The sequence below is a fragment of the Anabrus simplex genome, chromosome 8 (genome assembly GCF_040414725.1).
Source record: "Anabrus simplex isolate iqAnaSimp1 chromosome 8, ASM4041472v1, whole genome shotgun sequence".
NCBI lineage: Eukaryota > Metazoa > Arthropoda > Insecta > Orthoptera > Tettigoniidae > Anabrus > Anabrus simplex.
Window position 1 is genome coordinate 44,556,441 of NC_090272.1, and position 26,902 is coordinate 44,583,342.

A 26,902-nucleotide genomic window follows, 5' to 3' on the forward strand; every position below is an offset into this window, starting at 1 on the left:
TAAGGTATCTTATACTACCATCTCTTGATTATATTAGATCTTCATCTTTCGGAAATCTAAAAATCTGTACTTTGCTATTAGCACTGTAGTTTCCCCTATGATTAGGCACACAACATTTGTAGACCATTATTGTATTTTGTAAGACAGAATTAAGGATCACTTTCACAAGGCATTGCCTCAAAAGTCCGCCATTTTCTTTGTAATCTCGACACCATGGACAGGCCTTATATCTAGGTGGTATTGATGTACTCACCAATGTCGCCTGCGGAAGAAAGAGGGGTTACTCAATCCCCTCCAAATCGTCGTCATCATGGTCGGAGTCGTTCACATTTATCACTATCCATTCAATTGCATCATCTATCAAATGGTCGATATCCCACATTCGTTTTTCTTCCGTCTCACTTTGTTTTATACACATTTCCCAACGTTGAGGGGTCACTAGTTCAATCTCTTCCAGTAGCAGTTTTCTTATTTCTGCAAGGGTGAAAGTTTTGTTGTTCCTAGCCACATGGCCCTTGAATTGGCTCCACACACTTCCAATTGGATTTAAAGAACAATGGCACGGAGGTAACCTTAAAACTTGCCTTCCCGATTGCAATGCGATATGATCTACTCTATATGCGCCACATGAGTCCTTAATATGCTGTGGGATGACATTAAGAAGTTCCAACTTGACACTGTTCAGTTCGTAATGGATTCCGTTCCCGTCCAGAAACTTAATTATATCTCCCTTTCTCCACAATTGATTGGGTAGTTTCTCAATTCAAACCAAACGGTAAGACGCATTGCCCACAACAATTACCTCATTGGCTTCAAGATGAGTAAGAACATTCACAAACCATTCTCTGAATACGTCCCCATTCACTTCCTCACGATAGTCTTTCGTGGAGTAAGATTCAAAATACAGTAACCCTCCTTCCACAAAACCTTTCTTGTTGCTGATATGCATAATTATGAAGCGTTTCCCTTTCCCCGAAGGATTCTTTAAGCCATTTGATAATCCCTTCAAGAATGCGTCCTTACTGGGTTTTATAGTTTTATCGCTCCATACTTTCACACAGGTATGTTTGTCTTGGTGACGAAAGTATTAGTAAACGTTTATATGTAGCGCTTCATATCAGCGATGACTATGATTTTAGAAATGAAATAGCGTATGGCTTTTAGTACCGGGAGTGTCCGAGGACATGTTCGGCTCGCCAGGTACAGGTCTTTGGATTTGACGCCCGTAGGCGACCTGCGCGTCGTGATGAGAATGAAATGATGATGAAGACTACACATACACCCAGCCCCCGTGCCAGAGAAATTAACCGATGCTGGTTAAAATTCCCGACCCTGCCGGGAATCGAACCCGGGACCCTCTGAACCGAAGGCCAGTACGCTGACCATTCAGCCAATGAGTCGGACTATGATTTTAGAAACTGATCCTAAACAATACTTACCTCAACTTTCCGTCCGCTCTCTCGGCTAACAGAAGGAGGGATAGAATAAAAGGGAGAAGTGGGGGAAGCTTAAGTGTAGCACGTGTTCATCGCAGAGGCGAGCGCTACCATTCTAGGGTTAAGGATAACAATGCCATTGTTCCTTGGCATGTTTTATATGATTTCATTGAAAATACTAGCCTAGATACTCAATGTATTATTTTTAAGTTGAATTGTTGATACCACTTTATTTTAACCTTAGGGGAGAGAGGGGCAAGGGGACGCATCGGGTAATGGGATGCACCCCTCTAAATCCCCTCCCCTAGTAGCAACCGTTCTGTAATCTGCTTCAATCTAATTGCGAGTCACCATAACGTTGATCCGAGCCGAGTGTCAGCCTGAGTTTCGTATGTTTCTTGTGCTGTGCAGAAATATCTGTTTTGTTATATCATTTTACATCAGAAGAGTTGAATTTATATTAAGGTACGTATTAAACTGTCCACTTTTTTTCTCGGAAGCTTTTTGTTTTTTTAATGTGAAATGCAATATCTTCAATTTTTTCTTCATTGGTTATAAAATGGCAATACAGGAGGTGTGAAGGTGTCTAGAGAGGTAATAGCACGTGCTCTGCATCTCATTACCCCTTCAGTGTGTACAATTACCCCCTCTAAACAAAATGGGTTTCGTGTCTTACTAGAGATTTATGTGAATGATACATCTACACTCTATTAGCGAAATAAGTATATGTGCATATAATTATAACTAAGAATTGTAATTTCAAATCATTCGGAACCATAAGAGGGCTACATATAAGGCTTCTTGGTCTGAAGAAACATTAGTTGCTGCAGTTAGAACTGGACGTAAAGTGCGTGAGGTTGGGAGTCAGTTTGATATTCATGAGGCAACCTAAAGGAAGTGTTTGAAATGTGGTTTAATGGGAGGACCGAAGATGGGAAGGAATACTGTCTTTACTGAACATCAAGGTAAGGGACTCTGTTCTCACCTTCTTCAGTTGGCTAGGCTATATTATGGCATGACGATGATTGAAGTACATCGTGTTGCCTATGAATTTACAGACAGTAACAATATTTCTAATAATTCAAACAAAACTACTAAATTAGCTGGCAAGGACTGGGCGTAAGGCTTCTTGAGAAGAAACCCAGAACTCAGCCTGCGGAAAACCAAAGCAACTAGCAGAAGCAAAATTTTATCATTTAATAAAGCAGAAGTTGACAAACTTTATCATAATCTCTTGACTCAGTGAAAAACATAAGTTTCCTCCTTCACGTATTTATAACGTTGCTGAAACCAGCATTTCCACCGTCCAGAAGCAACGTCCAATAATTGCCTGCAAAGGTCAAAAGCAAGTAGGAACAGCGGCCACAGCGGCCAACTTAAAACGAGGACAAAATATTACTGTATATTGTGCCACAAGTCCTATGGGTGATTATATACCACCCGTTTATACTGTACATCCTGGTGTGAGGATGTCAACTACAATAACACGTGGGGGCCTGCCAGGAAGCATTTACATGTGCTCCAAGTCAGGATGGATTAATGAGGACATGTTCCTGATGTGGCTCAAGTATTTCGTTGCACACACGCAGTTATCAGTGAAGAATCCAACTCTTCTTTTAATGGACAACTATTTGAGTCACACAACAATTTCCTCCTTTAATTTCTGCAAGGAAAACGGAATTGTTGTTGTATCAATTCCTCTCCTTTCCCCTTCAGTGCATCAGCATCTTATGAGAAAACACAAAGGTCTAGGCCTAGGCACCACTCTGAACTTTTGACAGCCACACCCAGAAAATCAATATTAGAGGAACTGGAACAGAAGAAAGAGAAACGAGTACACAATGGTCAAAAAGACTCAAGTTGCAAATTCAAGAAAATGAAGAAGACAAAGAAAGTACTTTTTCAAGACAACAACAGTTCGCAGATGAAATATGTGATGATGAACTTTATCAAGATGATGATAATGATGATTACACGGAAGAAGTGGTGTCTAGATTGCCACAGAGGAATACCACCAACGATGTTTGTCTCTTCTGTGGTGAATGAAGTACATGCATGCCACTGCCCCATGTGGGCGGCTAATGGTATGCAAAACCAATTTCTAATTTTGACAGAATACTCGGGAACGTTACTACTTGTGTACTGGTATTCCTCACTCTGTATTCCTAAATATATCCCCTATCATGCTGAAGTACTGTAGAAATTTTGGATCCAACATAGTACCTTATAAAGGTGTTTTGCCTTAGATGCGTGCAATTGCCCCTCTCTCCCCTAAACCTCAATATCTCAAGCTAACATATACTGGTAATAACATTATGGACACCATACTCAACCTTATAATAATTCTCGCGCAATATTTACCATGCTAAATTTGACAGTGGATGTACTGGTCTCAGCCCCTGTTATAATGTTGTACCAGTCAAAAGCCATACTGGCAATTGTGCGGCATCTCTTTGTTGTTATATAATTACCTCTCTAATAATAGTTTCAATGGCTATAATATGTTACCAGGTCTTTTAAAAATGTTGTCTGAAATTTTTTTGCAAAACAACTGCACCTCCTATTTTGGGACCTTAAAATCTATGGAATATTACTGTATTGTTATTCCACCAATTCAATAATATTCCATTAAAGGAATAAAAAATTTGTTTACTTATAATTCATTTAAGGAACAAAGAATGAAATTTTTAACTGATGGATGAAGGCATTCAAAATAGTAATGTTCAGAAGGTGAAAAAACAGTTCCTCAGCAGACTTCCATGTTCGGCGGAAAATACTGTAACTCCTGGACATACAATACCAATATAGTTGGTCCGTTATTGGGCATTATAAATTTTCCAGCTAACTCATTCCTGGTCACAACGACCTTCAAAACTCCCCCTCTTCAAACCCACACAGCGACAGACGGCAAGATTTTACACGATTTTAATCTCCATAAAGCAACATTCAGAGAACGGATCATACAATATTTTACGAAAACACTAAACAATTTTATTCCCAAGGTGACACTCAAGTCCATGAAGATTCCAGTGAAAGCACGCAGATTGGATATTACAGACTAAATAACCCAAACCAACCAATGTCAACACAATTTTTTAAAGCATATCAATAATATTTTTATCAAATTGTACAGTAATTATAAACTTACCCTTTTTTAGACATAGCAATTGCATGCAAGCTAAATGTCGTTATACACAGGACATGAAAACACAATTCACTAGTCATAACAATTCACATCAGCCGGATGTTTCTATAGAATATATAACATCATACATACATCATCATTACAGACCGTTATGCCTTTCAGCGTTCAGTCTGCAAGCCTCTGTGAATTTACTAAAAGTCACCACAACCTTCTATTTGCAACTAGTGCTGTGGCCTCATTTAGTTCTATACCTCTTATCTTTAAATCGTTAAAAACTGAGTCTAACCATCGTCGTCTTAGTCTCCCTCTACTTCTCTTACCCCCCATAACAGATTCCATTATTCTCCTAGATAACCTATCCTCCTCCATTTGCACAAATAAAATTATTTTAAAATTAAAACAATTAATGTCAGCTTAACCATTTTAAGTATTTTATTATTAAACAAAAATCCACGAACCTGGCTATTTTGATCTTAAAAAGTAGGAACAATAGACGAAGATGCCTAAAAAATAGGTGAAATATGTCCGCTTAAGACATAATAATGTAAAAATATTTTTGTAAATCAATAAAAAAAAAACATTGTAATGAAAAGGTGAACTCTCAAAAATCATTCTTTTAGAAAGATGTTTTAGTTTTAGCGGTAAATGAAATCTTCAAATTTTTCTGTTCACATTTTTTGACACATTCATCAGTAACGGAATGAGTAGATCCATTTCATAAGCCAGAATTCACGGTGATATATCAACCGCTCATCCATTTAAACGAGTAAAACTATGGTTAATAAATCATCCACAAGTCCTGGCTGACTATCTAACCTATTGGTTGATATATCAACCACAAGTACTCTAAAGGTTAACTATGCTATGGAAGAGAAGCACCCAGCTTCCGCGGTACATTTTACTACATTACGGACAGAAGAGAGTTAAACTAGTGTAACAAAACAGCCATAAAAATTCTGAAAGGCAGACTGTTACCATTATATCATCTTCAATGATAACAGTTCACTCTAGAAGAGAATGCTTACCACTGTTAGGCTGGGAATGGACACATCAAGCCGTAGTTTGAATTTTTCATTTTCTTCAATAAAGATGTATGTTGGTGTAGAAGCCTGTATTACCCACAGAATCTCACGTATTACCTTGTACTCACTCACAGTTGCTGTGTCACCTTCCACACCTTGGACAGCTTTGAAAGTGTCCCTTAAACAAATTAGAGATCAAAATTAAAAGAAAGTAATGTAATACTTAATCTTCAATAAAGTAAAGGGAGGTAAAAATACAACAAACTTAACAGGATATAAAAAGATACAGGCTAGAACAGGGCCTCTCAGAGTGCATGTATCGGTGCACTGCGCGGTGCAAGGTGCGTAAGACTACTTGCTCGAGTTTGAGCAACAGCACTGTCTTTTTCCTTCACTATGCCTGTCTCGCTTGCTCCGCCTGATCCCCCTTCCTCAATCGTTCTGCAGAGCTCACCATCCGAGCCGAGTTGAGCCAAGCTAAGCAGAGCCGCCCCAAGACAGAATGCTGGTCCAAACCTAGCCAAGTAGGACCGATGCACGGTGCACAGAACCTCTGCACCTCATTTTGCATGCATGAGATTTTGGACATTTGAGAGGCCCTGGCCTAGAAGATCTTCAATAAAACAGTAATTTACTATTATTATTATTATTATTATTATTATTATTATTATTATTATTATTGACCAGCATATTCTGGTAGCTAAAGTAGAACTACAATGAACATTTTCCAAGTATGAGTAGTTAATTTTGTTAAATGAACATGTGCCAGGAGAGGTCTTTACAATGCCAATAATTACGACAATATGACTTACATTTTTGCAAAAACTTTATTATCCACCTCATCATCATCATCATTTCCCTTTATCCAGCTGTAGCCGGGTAGGGGCAAATATAGTTCCTCTCCACTTCGGTCTTTCCACCACTCCTCCTCCAACACTGTGTCCCAGTCCAGGTTTCTTTCTATAATGCTGCGTTGGATGGTATCCTTCCATCTCAATAGTGGTCGTCCACGGCCTCTCCTTCCTTGGATTTGCATTTCCATCACCTTTTTTGGCATTCTTTCGTCGCTCATTCGCTTTATGTGCCCAAACCATCTTAGTCAGCTCTTCCCTATTCTATCATTCATTTTTTCCACTCCAATTTCTTCCCGGATTTTCTCATTCCTTATTTTGTCTCTTCTACTCTTCTGTATCACACTCCTCAAGAATTTCATTTCGGCTGCCTGTATTCGACTCTCATCCTTCTTTGTCATGCCCAAGTTTCTGCTCCGTAAGTTCTTATGGGTACGTAATACATCTTGTACATAGTATCCTTTGCTTCCATTGGCACATCTTTGTCCCATAACATATTTCTTACACTATGATAGAAACAACTTCCAGCTTGAATCCTTTTACTAATCTCAGCATCCAGTCGAGCATTCTCCATTAATTCACTCCCCAGGTATTTAAACGTTTCCACTACTTCCAGGGGCTTGTCTGCAAGTCTAATCTGACCTTTCCCTTCTCTCTCCCCTCTAGTCATAACAAGAGTTTTACTCTTTTCTACACTTATTTTCAATCCACATTCTTCAATCTTCCCATTCACCACATTCAACTGTTCTTGAACCTTCCTTTCGTCTTCTCCCCAAATCACAATATCATCTGCAAATAACATCATGTTCATTTCTCTTCCTCCATATGCTGCTTTTGCTGTTCTCATGATGTCATTCATTACTATTGTAAACAGGATTGGTGATAGAACACTTCCCTGTCTCAGCCCACTAGTTATTTTGAACCAACTTGTCCTGCCAACTTGTGTTTGCACGCAACTACGACATTCCTTATACAATGCCATGATCATTTTTATTAATCCCTGTCCAATTCCTTTTTGCACCAGACTGTCCCAAACTTTCGTCCTAGGGACACTGTCATATGCCTTTTCAATATCAATGAATGTCATCACCATATCATTCCCGTACTCCCAATGCTTTTCCATTAGTTGTCTCATAATGAAAATGGGCTCTATTGTTGACCTTCCACTTCTGAAACCAAACTGATTTTCCTGTAACTGCTTCTCAACCCTCAACCTTATTCTACTTTCCAGTATCCTTTCCATTATCTTAGCAACATGGGATATTAGAGTAATTCCCCTGTAGTTCTTCAAAACTTTCTTATCACCTTTCTTGAAAATTGGGATGATTATTCCTTTTTGCCAATCCTCAGGGACCTCCTTATTCTCCCAGACATTCCTGAGAACCCGATATGTCCACTGCAGGCCTACAGCTCCAGCTGCCTTTATCATCTCCACTGAAATTTCATCTATTCCAGCAGTTTTTCCATTCTTCATCTTTCTTACTGCCATTTCAATTTCATTAATTGTAATTTCTTTATCCATTTCTTCGTCAACTAATTGCCTTTCCTGGTCGTCCATTGAATGACTGTCATCCGTTCTTATGTTCAGCAGCTTCTGAAAATACTCTCTCCATCTATTTCTTATTTCTTCTGGCTTTGTTAAAATTATGCCACCTTCATCCTTCACAAATCTGGTGTTTACTTCATCTCTCTTTTTGTTTCTTAAGATACCATACAGTAATTTCTTGCTGCCCTGCGTATCATCTCTCTATGTCTGTGTGAATAAGGCCCAGCTTTTCCTCTTTTCTTCCTCCACTACTTTCTTGGCCAAATTCTTTGCCTCCACATATTTTCTTCTACTTTCTTCAGTCTTAGATGTTTTCCATGCTTTCCATGCCATTTTCTTTTCCTTCACTTTAATCTTTACCCTATCATTCCATCAGAGTGTTCCTTTGTCTTTCACATTTCCTGATGTTCTACCACACACCTTTTCTGCACATCCAACCAGTGCTTCCTTAAATCTTTTCCATTCCTCTTCAACATTTCCCACCTCTGTCCTGGGTACCAAGGGTATTATTTCCCTTTGAAATTCTTCTTGTATGCTTTTCTCCTTCAACTTCCATACTTTAATTCTTTTCTCTCTTCTTAATTGGGGTTTTTCAATCTTTCCAACTTTCAGTTTTCCTATCACAACACTATGATCTCCACCAAAGGCTTCTTCAGGCATGGCTGTTACATGTACAAGGTTCTTCCGGTGTTCTTTCTCTATGATTATATAATCAATCATGGTCTTTGTCCGTCTGTCTCCCCAGCCATACCTTGTAATCTTCTGACTGTTCTTCTTCCTAAACCAGGTGTTTCCAACAATCATTTGATTCCTCATGCAAAAATCCACCAACAACTCGCCTTCTGGATTTACACTTCCATATCCAAAGGGCCCTACAACATCTTCCTTTCCTTGTCTTTCCATTCCAACTTGTGCATTTAGATCTCCCATCAATAGTACTTCCTTATCTTCTATCTGTCTCTCCACTTCCTCTAAGAAGTCCTCTAGATGTTCATCTATGCAACCAGTTTGTGGGGCATACAACTGAAATAGATCTTTCACGCCATTTTCAAACTGGAGTCTCATCATCATCATCCTATCACTGACGTACTTTGTATATTCCAGATACTCTTGGATTTCTCTTCTAAGTATGATGGCCACTCCATTTTTTGCTTCAGGTCCTCCGCTGTAATACAGCCTGTATCCTTCTCTCAGAGGGATCTCCCCTGTACCCCTCTTCTTGGTCTCGCACAGTCCAAGTATGGCTATATCTTTTTCTATCATGAAGTCAACCAGTTCTTCTGTCTTTCCCGTCAGTGTCAGTACATTAACTGTTGCAATTTTGATGTAGTTTGGTGCTGGTTGCCCATTTTTCACAGTTCCCCCAGCACCTGAAGAGCTGCGCATCGCTTTTAGCAGGGGACGCCCTAACCTTTTCCGAGGCACCATATCTGCTTTGTCCTTATAGGCTATTGTTACGATGGACTCGCCACACCCAAAGGCATTTTATACCTACTGCCAGGTTCAAAATTAGGCCGCCCCTAACATGGAGACAGACGCCTTTCGTAGCCGCTCCTCTGGAGTACAGACGCTAAGGGTATGCCCCTTCCGCCATCTCCGCCGTACCGAAGTCCACCTTCTCCGCCGTAGATGCCGTTGAGGTCTTCACTCGTAACCCTGAGCTGGGACCCATACCAGATGTTACACACCGGGTCAGTGTGCTCTGGGACTCACATAGGCAGGGGCGCCACTCCCTGGGTAGGGCTGCCTCCGAAGAGGGTCCCTACCTGTCACCTAATCAATACAATTTATTCTCAGCACTACCAGTTTCAACCATACATAGCAGTCATCCTCAGCTATTAATCATAAAATTAGCATTAGGACATAGTGACATCATAAACGGAATGGGGTTAAACCTCTCCCGAGTTGAGACTACAAATACAAGCACATAAAATACGCTTTAGTGCACATTAAAATTCACACATTAGACATTTGATAAATGGTTAAGTGGGTTTGAATAAAAACAGTAGGTCACAAGATTAATGACACTTAAAATTATGCAATGAGAAGAAGGCTTCCACCTAATCAATACTTATTTTTGTTACCCTGTTTTTGTGGAGCAGAAAGATGTGAAAGAAGGTGCTGGGTGGAATGGGTCTATCTACTATATCAAAGATTAACTTAAAACTTTAAAATTAAAAGTTATATTTCTTTTCAAATTTCAAACTTAACAAGCTTCTTCACTAGGTGAAGAAAAGAAAGATCAGGTACAATAACAATCTTGATACAAGAATTGGAAAACCAAGAATAGGGAATTTAACCGATTAGGGCTTCAAGCCCTTAATTTCCAACTTTACAATATCACCAATTAGTGTTTACATAGACAAGGAGAAATCTTCCAAAACAAGAGCACCTTGCTCCAAAGGTTACAAATACGGCCTTCCAAAGGCACCCCTCGATATTACAGCAATCTCAGAAAAGAGCTTACATGCTCTCCAACATTAACCAAGCAGAATGCGCTCTCAATTCCTTACAAAATCTTATAAATTTCAGGCCTCTCTAGGACCAACTTGCAATTTTACAATTTAGTACACAGGGGTCACTAGTACCCAAACTACTGGGCCTTCGAGGAACAGAAAAACAGGTTAAATTACTGGCCTAGAACACAAAATGAATGGAGGCGTACACTTGCGCTCCTAGAAAATTACATATAAAACCCTAATTGGGCTCTCGGCCCGATGATGCAGAGGCTAACCCCAAACTACTGAGGTGACTAGAATGAAACGCTTTACAGAAAAGAGAAACAGTTACAAAATCGTAGTCACGTCAAACTAAGTTGAAGGGAAACTCAAAAGGGTAACGGACTCTCTATCCTCGATTTACAGTTTAAGACTTTATGAAATTTTACATTAGCCGAAAGAAAATACACATTTTAGAAAACAGGTGGTTACATAGTTAGAAATTCGAACCTTCCCCTCGTGTGAGCCTGCAGAGGTAGCTACAGAGAGATATGACTGGTGGCCATTACCTTAACTATTGAACTGCCTGGTGAAGAATGAGGCGCACGCCTCCTGTCTTAACACACACACTCTCAGAAATACGGCGATCAAAAGACAAGGTAGTCTGAAAAGACCGCAGCTTATACACCCGAGGGGTGACTAATGTTGATCTTCCGTTGTCTGCAATTGGAATTGGCTTATATTGATATCAACATTTCAATCAATCAATCAGTACTGATCTGCATTTAGGGCAGTCGCCCAGATGACAGTTTCCCTATCTGTTGTTTTCCTAGCCGTTTCTTAAATGATCGCAAAGAAATTGGAAATTTATTGAACATCTCCCTTGGTAAGTTATTCCAATCCTAACTCCCCTCCCCATAAACAAATATTTCCCCCAATTTGTCCTCTTGAATTCCAGCTTGCTTGTGTAATGAACGCCACGAAAGAAATGGAAAAGCTTAAGAAAAGATCGAGAGCTCTTAATTGGGATAGTACGGAAAAAGTAGGCAATTGTAATTGAATCGGTAAGTTGAAAAGGGTACACACTCCAAAATCCTTACATTTCAGGAGAAAGGAAAAACTATTTTGTAGCTAAAAGAAAGGTTTGATCAAAAGTCTATTAGGCATTTATACATCATAGATCTGCATATTCAACTACAAAGTATGGAAATCATATTACGTACATTTCTTAAGTTATACCATTTTTTATGTAAATGAATATGTTCCTTTTTATATTCAAATTTGAGAAAAATCTTTGTAGAGGCAAATAATATATAATAAACTCGCAATTTCATAAGTCTGTTAAGCAATAACACACTATTACACAAAAATACGCCCAACTATCATTTCTTTTATAGTTTTTCATTGTCATTACGTCTCTTTAAAGTGTTTTACTTTACGAAGCCTCCATAACCTCTAAATGGGTGTATGTCTTCTATGTTTGAAATATCGTGAAAATCATCATCGTAATTGTCCATTCATTCAATGTGTGTTCAATGTTAAATGGATAAGTCGAATATTTCACCACGATTTTATTACTGCAGACAGTAAATACCACGGAAATAAACAGTTCACTCGTTTCTTTTTCCGCTACTTGCTGCTATACAATGCTTATACCAGGATCCTGGTTTGTATAAGCAATTCAATGAATAACTATAACAGATGTATACACAGGAGGCTTATACACTGTTTTAGTAACGAATTTCACATAAATGGTGTATAAACCTTGTATAAAAGTTATACACCGTTCATTAGTAGGACGGTTTGTCATGCCTGAGTTCGTTATTTCACGGTTATTGGTTTACACTTGCGTTTGTTCTTGGAGTTGTTAAAGTTATTGTCGCTGATTTGTCACGTTTATTGTATTTTGTTATTTGTTGCGTTTTTTATTCTTGTTATGTGAGTCGAGCGGTCAAGAATAATAATAATGTCATTCTGAATAATATCTTGCGTGAATTGCCGTGATCTTCCTTTCCTGTCGTGTGTATTTGTGAATCCTTCTTTGTTACTACTTTATTGTTTTCCTGCTAATAATGGAAAAAAAGGAGGAAAGAAAAACTTTCACTATGGCTGAGAAAGTTTGAATATTAGAAAAGGTACAGCGAACACGTATTTCACTGGCAGGCGAATTGCAGCTTCCTGTATCCACGCTGAATACAAGTGTGAAAAGCAGAGGAAACATTACATCAAGTGCTTCAGAAGATTGAAAAACTCTAAGAAAAGGAAGTATGCGTCATACTGCAAATATGAGAAAATGGACAAAATTGTAAAAAGTTGGTTTGAAAACTTAAGAGCCACAGGCATTCCAATTGATGGTGTGCTCTTACGGGAAAAGGCGCTTAAAATGGCAAACATTCTTGGCATTGAAAATTTCAGTGCATCCAATGGCTGGATCGACCGATTTAGGAAAAGGTATAACCTAACCTATAAAACTGTTTGTGGGGAATCTAATGCAGTTAGTGATGAAATTGTGAAAGAATGGATCGATAGAAGATTGCAGGAGCTGACCAAGGATTATGAACCCAGGAACATTTTTAACCTAGATGAAACTGGACTGTTTCTCAGTGTGTTGCCCAGCAAGACTTTTGCATTCAAAGGAGATAAATACCATGGTGGGAAACGCAGCAAGATGAGGCTCACAGTAATGTTGGGAGCTAATGCTGATGTCTCTGAGAAGATCCACCCATATGTGATAGGGAAATCTAAAAAGCCTCGTTGCTTCAAGAATGTGCGATCATTACCTACTGCCTACAATGCCAAGCATAAAGCTTGGATGACCTCAGATCTTTTCCAACAGCAGTTAATTGCTCTGGATTAAAAAATGGGTGCGCAAAATAGGAAGATCCTTCTTTTCATCGACCGTTGTCCGGCACATCCTCTGGATGTTAATTTGAGGAATGTACAGTTAGAATTTCTGCTTGCTAACTGCACAAGCAAGCTATAACCTATGGATTGAGGGGCTATTCACTCCTTTAAGTCACTTTATAGGAAGAACCTGGTGCAGCGAATTTTATTCCTTATGGATCCTGGAAAGGATCCATCATCATTTAAAGTTTCAATCCTATATGCGCTTCACTTCATTGCAAAGTCTTGGAAAGCCATGAAGCAGACTACCATCTCAAATTGTTTCTTGAAAGCAGGATTTTTCAAGAATCATGCCAAATCTCAGCTGCCAGAAGAAGAAGGCCTGTTACCTGATGTATGGAGAAAGTTGCAGTCAGACTGCACTACTGAAGATTTTCTCTGGGTAGATGATTCTGTGATCACCGCAGAGGAAAGAAGTGTGGAGGAGTTGGTTGCTGAGCAAACAGCAGCCGAGTCTCCCACCACTGACAGTGATGAAGCAGAGGATGACAGTGAAGTGATGCCTACCAGTGCTGATGCAAGTGCAGCAGTGGATGTTTTACGCAGGTCATCTGTACAAGGAAGTGAAAATAATTTTCCTAACCTTTATGAGCTTGAAAAACAAATAGAGGTCATAATAAGAAGTGTAAAACGAAATCCGATTCTGGACTATTTTGGTAGGAAGCAGTGATTGTGTAGTTTTCCATCTGGAATAAATTTGTGTTAATGTTGTAAATACAGGTACAACAGTAGTAATTAAAATGTTTCATTTGGAGAAAATATTTCATCTTAGATAATTCTATAGCCATTCTAAGAAAGTAACTACTGTATATTAAAAGAATATATTACACAAATTTTTAACCACCTACCAGTAACCTTCTCCTGGGCAAAGGATGAGCAGAATTACAAAGGCAGTGTATCAACAGTTAATACAGTACAGTAATTAACTTACATGGACCTTTATTTGAGGTACGTACACTAAATCGATTGAGATTGAAATACTCTATAAATTAATAATAAGCATTTGTGAAACATTTACCTCCTTTTCCAGAGCATTTTTATATATACCTGTACAAGTTCTTTCCCACGATTTATACTTTCCCCCCTTTTACACCATTATTCCTTGGTCCCTTGAAAAGTGTAAAAGAGGGGTAATACTGTATTGTTTTTAGCCATACATACTTATAAATCAGCTTTAAGATAGTGGTGTACAAACCAAATTTAAGCTAAAAGTGTGTTATCATAGACACATACTTGCAGTGTCACACATAGTGACGCACATATCAGTTCCCAATTTGACATGCCCCACTTGGACGTGTTCAAACATTTATCATATGGCATTCCCCAGACAAAGTAATATCAATCGTTTGATGTACTATATGTGAGTGTATTGTTCAGCTGAGGATGACTCGAAATTGGGGGTTGAAACCGGTACTGTAGTATAATAAGTATAATATACAAGTATTGATAAGGTGGAATTCCTTTCCTATTTGTAATTGGGAGATATCCCAGTCGAACCGCGCGACTGCTACGATTTGAGCCACACCGCGCATGCACTTTCATAGAATCCTGCTCACCGTGCATAATATATCATAAACTAAAAATGGAGGCCCAGATCGTGACTGGGAAAGGCCACAAGCTACAAGCCTTGAGTTGGAGATGAGCCTCTCAGATGAAAAATACCAAGACTCTAATTTTCAAATCAAAAATATAATGAAATTCGGCAAATAACAAGGAGAAATTTATTGAAATAATAAATTGAAAATTAGGTGAAAACAGATGGATTAAAAAACAGGGAAAGATAATTGATATGAAAACATACATACGTAATCACCCTTCTACAGAGCTGCAGCAACAATGTCACTGTGATGGCATACCATCCTACAGAATCACATTATAATACAGTCAGTTGAACAATTTATCAGCATGCGATTGCATTTGGATTATCTCCATCACAAACACGACACAATCCACACAGTTCATTAAAAGGTGATTTAACTTTCAAACAGCTATTAATTTCACCAACTCAACTTATCTCCACTCCCACATAACACACACCTCTTTTTCTTATACTCACAACAATCCTTCCCCCGCCAAAAAACTATACTCCTACGCATAGACTAAAGGAAATAATTATTCCCAGAACTCCCGGGGTAGATTAAAAAGGAGCACGAACATGAACTACCAAAACAAAAAAGTATGATGATAAGAGCCAAAAGCATGCGCAGTGCATACATGAAAGAAAGATAAAACATGTCGGCCGGAAATGATACAAGAGGCTAAGATAGGTTCAAAGGCCGAAAGGAAAATGCACCAACAACCAGGCAGAGAAATAAAATTAAAAACAAGAACAAAATAAAATTCAAACAAAGATATTCCTTCTTGATACTCCTCCCATTTACACTCACGCCCGTACCAGACATACAGTCAGGCAACAAAACAAATAGGGCAAAGAGCGGTCCTGAGTGTCCACCAAGGATTCAAATCCTTAAATAACACAACACCAAGGTCGGTGTAACCAATAATTAGGATCACCTGTATTGAACCCGAGTGACTTAGGCCCAAAGTCAATCATGATTTGATTTATGAAGGGGAATAGTACATTTATTGAAATACACAAGTGTAGTTGAAAATATTTCATCTGTGTAGTGTTGAAATATGAGCTAAGGAACACGACAGACTGGAGCCTGACGGATTAGCTCGACACAACAGAATTTAGCTGCTTCACAGCAGAGGAGCCCATTAGTTGGCGACCAGGAAAAATACAAGTCCACAAATAAGCCATGGTCAGAAAGAGAAGGGGGTAGTTTGACACAAAGGAAGCTTGCAACATGAGTAGTGCGCTGGGATATTTTTGGCGGACGGAAATTTCCGTGACGTCATGGAAAAGTACAGTGGTTGCGAGGACATTCGCTAGCCTAGGTTATCGCAGGTGGAAACTTATCACGTGACCACTTGCAGGCCAATCACGAAAATTTAGATGGAGACTCAGGGATACCATCTTGAGGAATGATGGATGAGATATTCTCGTAACTTCAAAAGTAATCAGTAATAAATTATTGTGAGTACATGGAGCGACGTACTGGACTTATTACATGTCACGCGTGGAAAAATAATCGATAATTATTGGCAAATTAAATAAATTGAAGGCTGGATTTCTTGGAAACCAGACAGCTTTAACGTCATTGGCTGGACGAAAACCACGTTGTAAGGGACGCTTACAAAGGCGCGAAATGTGAGGAGCTAAATCCACCCGTATCTCCTAAATCTATGATCGTCAGGAGTTCATATTTAATCCAGCAAATATGCTAGCGGAGTGGATTAATTTGATATAAATTTTAACGTCCAATTCGGAGTGCAAGTGCCGATATTAAAAATCCACCCCCTCCCTCATGGGTATGACGTCAATGAATCCGCGAGGGAAAGCTTCATCCATATATACGGGCGCAAGGGATACTCGCAACCACACTTGAAATGAATCTCTGAAGCTGAACCGTCGTTCGCAGCTGACTTCAAATCCGTCGGGCGTACAGTAACTCAACATTTAATGGCGCGAGCATCCGCCAGTACTTATAAAATGTGATCGCGCTCAAGCAACATGAACTGGAAGTAGTTAACTTAGGACAGTGTTTGCCAGTTATAAATATCATAGTGAAGTCAATTAATTGCATTGTAAGAGTGAGTAATATAAATTGCACCGCAATAAGTACGTAAATAACATACTGTGTGACGAACAGTACTTTGAGGGAATAATAGCCTGTACTTAGGAGGACCGAACCGCTATCATGAACACTTCAAGAGGGCCGTATGAAACAGGCGTATCGCGTCGGACGACATAAATCGCGACGGGCGTAAAATTCGACACACCGTCGTACGTGTCCATGTCCATGTGTGCGGTAATTGGACGAAGCTTAAAACAGTGTAAAATATTAAATTTTGGGGTTTAGGGTATTAATTTGTTTTATAAAAGTAAATTTTTCAGTGTTAACATTGTCAATGGTGAAATATTGTGATAATTAAGGTATTAGTGTAAAAATGGTAATGTGCCAGGAAATCATTTGTGGAACTACGCCATCAAGAATGGAGGAGTAGTACGGCAGATAGGGGCCGAAAGGAGCCTCTCATCTGCCAAGCTGCAATGGATTACCAATAACTAAGATGAGTACTAAAATGTAGATAATATTTGGGAAATGTTAGCGTGATTGGAAAAATGGGGATAATTTGATTAGACTTGGTTACCTTCTGTAACGAGATGAGTCGCTTAACGACCCCATCCTAAATTTGTAGCATGGACAGTATTAAGTAATAACAAGGTAAATAATCGGGTCTTTTTATGTATTCAGTTTGTTGTAGATGTAAATTTTGTAGATATAGGGTAGTACGTTAAGTCATGCATGCATTCATATTTTCTTTGTAGTCAAGAATAATTTTTTACATTTGATTTTGTTATCATAGTCAGATAGACCCGATCTGTGCTTTTCTGTTAGTCATTTTGACGAGTTATGTAATGACATGGAAGGAAAGTCCAGCTTTGTCATGCCAGCTGTGTTTTGTTGTTGAACAGTGTGTTCATATTTTCAAAGTGAAGTTAAATTTGTGAGGAGCAATATTAATAATAATAATAATTCATGAGATATTGGAATTTTAGTGAGCCGTGCGTAATAATAAAATTTAAGTGATAAGGTGTTGAGTTTGTCGGAAATCATTTAATGACGGGATGTCATTTTTTAATTCGGAATTAAAGTGTGTGGTAATTTAACTTGATAAATTAATAATATTGAAATATAATATCAGTGCTAATAATCCGTACATGTTAATGAACGTGTGGTTTAAATTACGGTCCAATATTTTTTTTACGAATAAATGTCGTGTCTTAAATATGCAATTCAGTAGCCGGAACACGTAGGACTAATATTGCGAAACCATGATTGTCAAATTTTGGTAAATATAATTTCAAGATGTTACGATTATTTGTGGAGAACGAACTAAGGCGTAGATCAAAATGAGATAGAAAAATGTTAAAGAATCTACAGTCAGATAATAAAAGGTCGTACGATGTCAGAAGTAAATAAATAAGTCAGTTGATAATTCTGTGACAAATAAATGAATCAAGGAATATTGAGATAGAAAGGGATATAAATTCCGTACGAGAGACACTTAGGATATTGAAATGAGTGTAAAATGTACGGGCAGTGTCACACAGAAATACTGAGTTACGTAGCGGGTAGAATTCGAACCCATGACAGCATGTACAAAATAAATAGACTGCACCGCTATTCGTCGAGATACTACGGATCTAAGGATAATGAGAGTTCAGGTTCCACATATATGATCGGATATTGTAATCATTGTAATGACGAGTGATGACAATCATGATGACGTGGTGACAATAATAAATATTGCAGATAAAGGATTGGACCGCCTTAATTAAATGAGCATTGATAAAGATGTTAAACGGGAATCTAAATGAGAATATGCAACCGATAATAATAGTATCAATGTTAGGACGATGTCAAATCGTCGCGGTCAGATTAATAATAATTGTCATAATAATAACAGTAATGATGTCGTTGGTTGATCAGTGAAATAATTGTAATTGCGACCGATATCCTAATGCATTTTTGGCGGAAGTGACCGGTTCATTAATAATAATAATAATAATAATAATAATAATAATAATAATAATAATAATAATAATAACATCTTGAGTGACGTTAATAATAATAAAATCTGGAGTCACCTATTCATTAATAATAATAATAACCACAAGAGGGATATACTAATAATAATAACAACAGTAAAAATCATTTGTGTTTGCGTCCCGCATAATAATGACGATATTAATCAAACGTGACAGTGCCAGGAACCGTTGAGTATAATAATAATAATAATAATAATAATAATAATAATAATAATAATAATAATAATAATAACAACAATAATAACAGAACGCAAGATGCAACACAGTGCATTCATGAAGAGATTTTGGGAGGATAAGAAGGCACAAACCATCAAACCAACTATCAAGTTCAAACGCGCTCTATGAATGGGCATAACGAAGGAAGAATAATAATAATAATAATAATAATAATAATAATAATTTCAAGGATGATAATTTCGTGGATAAATGAATATTCTGACGATAGTGAATTAATTAATTGGTGACAACATCCCTCTATTCGTATGTTTGAATAATATAAATAAATATTATAGTCATTTGTTACCTCGTTATCGTACGGTTTCCGCACGGGACGAGTTACAGTTATACTTAGTGTGTTTGTTTACTTCGCTTGTGATGCGAGGGGAGGTCTTCGGCACGGTATTTCCCACCGCTTCTCGTTATCTCATCTGTAGCAGTAGTCTACTGAGGCTACTTTGTAACATTTCAGATCATGTGTAAATAAAATATAAATGCTAATTCAGTGGTATGGCATCAGCTGGACATCGTAAGATAGGAACTGTCCGTGTAATCCATTTTTCGTAATTCATGAGAAACATTACCCAGTCCGAGTACCGGTCTCGGAAAAATGTATATAGCCGGGGTACGTCATGTTAGTTAAATCGAGAAGCCGACCGTAACATGAGTTATGCTCGGGCTCCCGATAGAAGGAAGCTATATCCTTGAACAACGGTTCGATTCAAATGGAATTGATCCATAAGTTATACTCCAATTGTAATTTCTTTCAGAAGCAACCCAGCAACATATTGATACCACTTGCGGTATAGCAAGTGATTTATTTATGTAACATGTGTGGAAATTTAAATATCATTGCCAAATGTATCAAAGTTTCGTACGTCGGATGGCGTAATAAACTGCTCCTTCTGGCAATTATTTCAAAGGAAACCATTCTCATAATCTTTTTATTGTAGTTAGATGATACCCTTTTTAAAGTTAACTGCAACTTTTTAGTCCTATCATGGAGTCCTTAAATTCAAGTTTACAATCGAGCTTTCCCCATTTTAATTTTAATTGCTCCGTTCATTCCCGTGTTCTATTATGCCTCTATATTTATATATTCGTGGACTTAAAATAATGAACTGACACCCCTGAGATAAATGCTAGTCTGGGACTCGGGAGGTAGACGGGTGCAGTATACATAATCATAAATTTAGCAATGGGATCAGGAAGTCCCACGTTCACATCAAAAACCATCAAGATTGCGATTCGTACAGAGCAAGTGAAGCCTCGCGTTGACACAAATAGCAATACAGAGTAGATGGGAGGTAGATGCAAAAGAATACACGCACGTAGTAATTTGAGGAACATTACATTGAGAATAAACATAAACACACCAAGCACAGAGAATCACGTTTCATTCATACTGTGGGGTAAACAAGGGATATCAACAACCATGATAACATAAAGAAAAAGGCTTTTAAATGATATCGTTACCTGAAGTAATCTCAAAATGCAATGAAAGGAGGGCAAATGATGGTAGAAAATACATTTGAAACGTTTAAAAATGTTTCAGTACATTAAAAATGTTGCATCTAGATGCATGGAGTTCATCAAATATCTTATTAAAACCCAACACATGTTCCTCAAGTCAGAGAGATAAGAGAAATACATTCCAGTGGAAAGTTAAGACCATTCGTGACAGGGAAGACAAAGGCTGCTATCTTTCCTACTATCAAGGAAGTTACAGGATCGTCTCACGTGAAGCAGTAACAATAGTATTTAAATAATATATATTATTCAGGTCCACCTTTTCAATACAAATTGTACACTGTTTTAAATTACATATACGTTCAGGGACTAGTTTTGACCTAACAGTAGGTTGTCATCAGCCTAAAGCAAATCAAACACAAATGTATCGAAGAAATTAAACAATGTAAAGACACAAAGGTCTTAAAAATGTACATACCTAATTCATCCCTAATTCTGGCCATCATTTTGATGATTTATTTCTTTGCCTGAGGTCCTAAGTGAACTTAAAGACATCATGACAAGAAGATCACAACCATAAATTTTCTTATTATATGTAACTTAATGTTATAATTATTCCTGCAACATTGTCTTTATCTGTTATATGTATGTTTTAGTTATCACATAATCTGTTTAATTTTTATTTGGCTGAAGATGGCCACTAAGTGGCTGAAACTACTGTAGTCCCAGGACTGATGTAACATCACTTACTTGATATATTGTATTGAAAAGGTGGACCCTCTTGTCAATTTATTTCTTATAACAGTTGTCAACTTGTTAGAAATGAAGGCTAAGTAAACGATCGGTAAATTTTAATACTATGCTCTGAAATTAAGTAAGAGTGTGATACACCTCAAGGTATGGCAGAGTGAATCACTGATTTCAGAGATTAGTTTATATTTTCTCGTGTCTGGTTAACTTTCGGAAAGGCTATTCCCACATAAATTCATAGCGAGAAGGTTATCATTTCCCTACTGGCACTTGAAATATGTTTTCATCATATTCACAGTATGGTTAAGTTAGGTTAAGTGGCGTTGTCTGAATAAGAAAACTGAAACATTTGCCACAAAATGCCATCAAACAAATTCGGTATCGTTTCTCGCTATGTACACTTGCAAGCTCTATCGTAGACATTTTGGAAAGCATAGAAATTTATTTATCTTGCACAAAAAAATTATTTTGAATCGAGTTTATTTAAGGAACAAAAAGAAGAAGAAAAACATGAAGATCTTAAATGTATCTAGGTATTCTAATTCAGTTCAACAAAATTTTATGTATTGATCATTTTCATAATATTTCATTAGTTTTCTTTATTCACTGATATGGTGAATTAGTACATAATACTTCTTTAAATTGTAAAATAAAGGAGTGTTATATTGTTTTATTCTTTGAAATGACATCACTGATGAAGGGAATGGATGATTTCCCAAAACATGTATTGTAAAATAAATAGCTTTATATCATTGTAAGGTGTATTGACAAGGCGGACTCAAGTAAAACTATTTTAAATAGCTCTGCAATAGATTAGAAAGCGATGTTGGAGATTATTAGTAATTCCCATCGACTGCTGTTCTCTAAAGAAAATTTGAAATACAAGAGGATAGAACGTTTTCGTAATAAACATGTAAATAGCGTGGCCGATAACAGATAACTCGTCAGAAATAAAGGCTGAAGCAAACAATTACTTCATTTTAATGTTATATACTAAAATTAACTAAGAATGTGATATACCTCAAGATATGGCAGAGTGATTCACTGATTTCAGAGATTAGTTTATATTTTCTCGTGTCTGGTTAAATTTAGGAAAAGCTATTCCCACGTAAATTCATAGCGAGGAGGTTATCATTCCCCTATATGCGCTTCAAATATGTTTCCATGATCTACATATATGGTTAGGTTAGGTGATGCCGCCTGAAGAAGAAAACAAACATTTTCTACAGAAGCCTCTGGAGTGATAATACTATATTTGTTCCAGAATGAAATTAAACATACACTTTCACGCAATATCGGATTTTGAAAAATAACAAACAAGTAAGCTGAAATGTGAATATCATCCGGGAAGACCCAAGTTTTGAACAAACTGATTGCCATTTCATACCGATTTTAATCTGTATGGGGTTTTTCCCCGACTTTTACATTAAAAAAAAAAAAAAAAAAAGACATAACGACAATCCGCTATAGCGAGTAAATATTTTGCTGTTGTGAATTCTCGCTATTACGAACTTCTACTGTGTTATAGTCTGTCATGGTGAATTATGAGCTACACCTTTGACCACATCACTAATGTCAGATCATCTCTAGATCACCAGATATGCCAATTGGAGTGGAGACGAATGAATCACAGCCATTTGGTGGTGATTTACTTAAGAGACCATCTCGCAGCGGGCAGAATGTTCTACAGCCAGGGTTCAAGGAAAACACATGTTTGGCCATGTCACGTGTCTACAGATATGTTTTCTTTTTTTTTTTTTTTTTGCAGGAGTCATGTGAAGCTTAATCGAATGAACGCAAAAAAAAAAAAAAAAAAGAAGAAGATTGAAAAAACAGTTTGTTTTTTGAGATATTCTGAGTCCTCAGATTTAAGTCTACGGAAAGTGCAAAAACTTGCGGAGGTTGATGAGAATGCAGTGTGTTAAAAGATAAACAGTCGTAAAGTATTCCGTGTGTAAAGCAGAGACAGAACTGATTTGCAGTGGCCCAATACTTGTGACGTGCAGATGATTATTGGTTCGAGTCCCAAGGCAAACCCAGGATTTCTTTGTCACACACAGTTTTCCTTGAAATACAGCCATATTAAAGTTTTGTCAGCAGATATTTTTTGTTTTGTTTGCTGACGTGTGGTAAGTTTTTGGCATGTTTTGAATGTGGGTTTTGTCCTATTGAACTTGTTGATGCTTTGTGTGATGCGGATTCCAATTCCGGACCAAGCATTTTCGTTTGTGTTGTCAATTGTGTTCTTGTTCGAGTGTTTTCATCTTATTTCGTGTCATTTAATAGATCTAATATTAGATAGGGAACCACTCAGAGTTGTCTTCAATATTTGAAAATATAGAGTCATTTCTTCCAATGTAGGAAAATAAGCTAATTATAAATCATCGCATTTACAAACAATACCGTGTATTAGGGAGAATTCAAAATTTATATTCAAAGAACAGGTGTGCTCATCATATAGAAAGAAACACCATTCATCAAACTTGTATGTGAAAATTGAGCGGAGCTATACCTCCGATTTTTTGGTACTTCGACCAACCTGCATTATATTATTATGTTCAAGGTTTCTATTATTGTGTGTTTTACCAAGATTGATAACAACCCATAACACAATAATACTAAAAATGGTACATTATTGTTGTTGTTGTTGTTGTTGTTATTATTGTATTATTATTACTATTATAAAATTTATTGCAGGCATTATCAGGAAATAAATTTCTTGCTGAAGTTTAATATACAGTGAAAAATTTGTACAGGAAACAGCCAATCAAACACTAAGAAAAGAAGATTATTTAACTTAATAACGTGCAATCATAAAATAACTTACCACCGCTGTGCCATGTTAAGAGACGGAAACTTTGTTGATGATTCGTGTTTAAAATCATCATCATTCCACCACGAATGCTGAACATTCTCCTTCAGCCATTCCTCAGCATATAACCCCTTTGAAATGAACTCCTTACATCTTTGTCGAGAGACAGATTTCGAAGTGGATTTATCATCACATAAGGGCAAGTCCATAATGGCAGACAGTTCTCTCTTCTCTGGTTCAGGAGAATCTTGTATGTCCGAAAAGTCATCCATATCCTTTTTAAGAGAATTTCAAAACATGAATTATATTAAACAAGTTTAAAATATGAACCAATACTTGCACTACACTAATTTCTTACATTTCCTATCCAACTCCTACTCTCTTCTAATCTGACCGAACAGTAACAGTACAGTACAGTGCTTCATCTCTACCTTTTATGGTCCTTCACTTAATGTATCCTGACATTATCTCTCATGAAAATATACTCACCAGCAAAAAAAACGGAACTCTACGTGTTTCAGACAAAATTTAATGTTGGTCCATTTGAAACATGGTAAAAATCAAATATTATGACATGACATCAATATGGCAATGTATCATAAGTTAATTAGCCCATTTGAGAAGTTTCAGCAAAATAATTGTGACAATCACAACAGTCCAACAACATTAATTTCAAAGTGTCAAAACCTGGAGCTCTGCACAGTTTCGTATGCAGTCCATTTGTAAACATGTTTTCAACAAATTTCCATTGCCTCAGCAATGGGTATTACCACCTGTAGCCGCAGTTACAGCTGATATATTTTACGGGTGTTAATTGAAAGCGTGTTTATTACAAAACTAGCTGATCGTGATTTTTTATTACGCCTCGTGAACATACAATATAATAATCTACTGTCAACTGTTTTGTCATTATCTATATCAACTGTCAACATACAACAGTAAAATTCTCTAATTTGTACATGGTCATAATCTTCAACATCCTCCTTACCCTGGTCGGTCGATTTCTAAGGGAACGACCAGCTGCACTGGTCTTGTGACCATGGAGCGATCCGGGAGCTGAAGAATGACTGTTCGGATTCTGTCATCTCGTCCTCCGTGCAGTTCACAAATTCGGCCTCGTTTCCACGCCAGTCTGGGCTTCAGATCCTCTTGTAAAAGTATTACATCACCTATCCGTAGTTTTTTTTTTTGATCTGCTTCACTTTGTGGTAACTTCTTAATTGAAGGAGGTATTCCCTTTTCCATCTTTGCTCAAAGTGTAAGATTAGCTTTTGTCTCTGTCTGTACACCTTAGTCAAATCTTGATAGATGGAAGTATCTGGTGTACTTGGAAGAGATATCAGCCTTTCTCCTATGAGGAAGTGTGAAGGTGTCAGGATATCAGAGTTACTGTCATCTACAGTAATAGGGCGCGAGTTTAGAGTGGCCTCGATCCCCACCAAAATAGTATTTAGCCCTTCCTCATCTACTTGAGCTCGTCCGAGTATCTTCTTGAGGCACATCTTAGTGGACCCTACCATCCTTTCCCAGAAGCCTCCCCACCATGCGGCTCTTGGTACTATAAATTTCCATGTAACATGGTGGTGTGACAAGTGAGTTTGTACTCTTGAATTTTCTAATAAATTCCTGGAGTTCGGATATTTCTTTGTTGGCGGCTTGAAACGTTTGAGCATTGTCTGAATACATGGTGTTCGGAAGTCCACGTCTTCCTACGAAGCGCTGAAAGGCAAGTAGGAATTTATCGGTTGACAAGTCAGTTGTAAGCTCGATATGAAAGGCTCTTGTCGTTGCGCAGGTAAACAACACGATGTAGCATCTCTTCTCTGCAGCTCCAGCCTTCATGAACAACGGGCCTGCAAAATCTACACCACAAACGGTGAATGGCCGTTGAAACTTCACACGGTCCATTGGCAAAGGAGCTTCTATCTGTTCACATCTCTTGGCATGTGTTATTTTGCAGGGAAGGCATGAGTAAATGACCTTCTTGATTACTTGCCTAGCCTTCAAAATCCAGAATTCACGACGTAATTCTGATAACACAACACGAACTCCCATGTGATGAAGTCTTATGTGCGTTTCTTTTATCAATAATTTAGTGAAATGATGAGAGCCATCAAGAAGTAGGGGGTTTCGCTCATTCTTGGAAAAATCTGCAAACTGGAGCCTACCACCAAGTCGAATCAGGTTGTCTTCTAGAAGTGGATGGAATCGTGCAATCTTGGATGTAGCCGGTACCGGTTCCTTTCGTGTCAGGGCAGTAAACTCTGTACAGAAACATTCCTCCTGAACTCGACGTATCCAGTAGAGCCTTGCAGCTTCTAATTCTGTGGTTGTCAAATGCCGTGCATACTGCACTCTTCTCCGTGTCACCTCCACGAAACGTAAAATCCAACAGGTGATATGTATTACCTTCCAATACGAACTATATCGTAAAATATCTATCAGTGATTCACTGGCACTGATTACAAGGACTTGAGGGTTTGCCTCCTTGGATTCGGGTAGTGATACTTTCTGACGTGAGATTTCCTGTGGCCAAGAAGTGGGAGCCTCAGCAAGCCACTGTGGTCCATTCCACCATAATGAAGAGGAATTTAGATCTGTCGCTAACATTCCACGTGTCAGAAGGTTTGCG

General features: G+C 37.8%; 1 protein-coding gene across 1 annotated transcript in view; it reads right to left on the minus strand.

The window, feature by feature from the left end:
* Grip128 (gamma-tubulin complex component 5) overlaps positions 1-26,902 on the minus strand; it is a 334,747-nt gene that overhangs the window by 236,235 nt on the left and 71,610 nt on the right. Inside the window, exons 4-5 of the mRNA XM_067152174.2 lie at positions 24,286-24,545; positions 5,607-5,781 (exon numbers count right to left, since the gene is read on the minus strand). Of these exons, the coding sequence (XP_067008275.2) occupies positions 5,607-5,781; positions 24,286-24,545 (435 nt within the window). The remainder of the gene's footprint in view (positions 1-5,606; positions 5,782-24,285; positions 24,546-26,902) is intronic.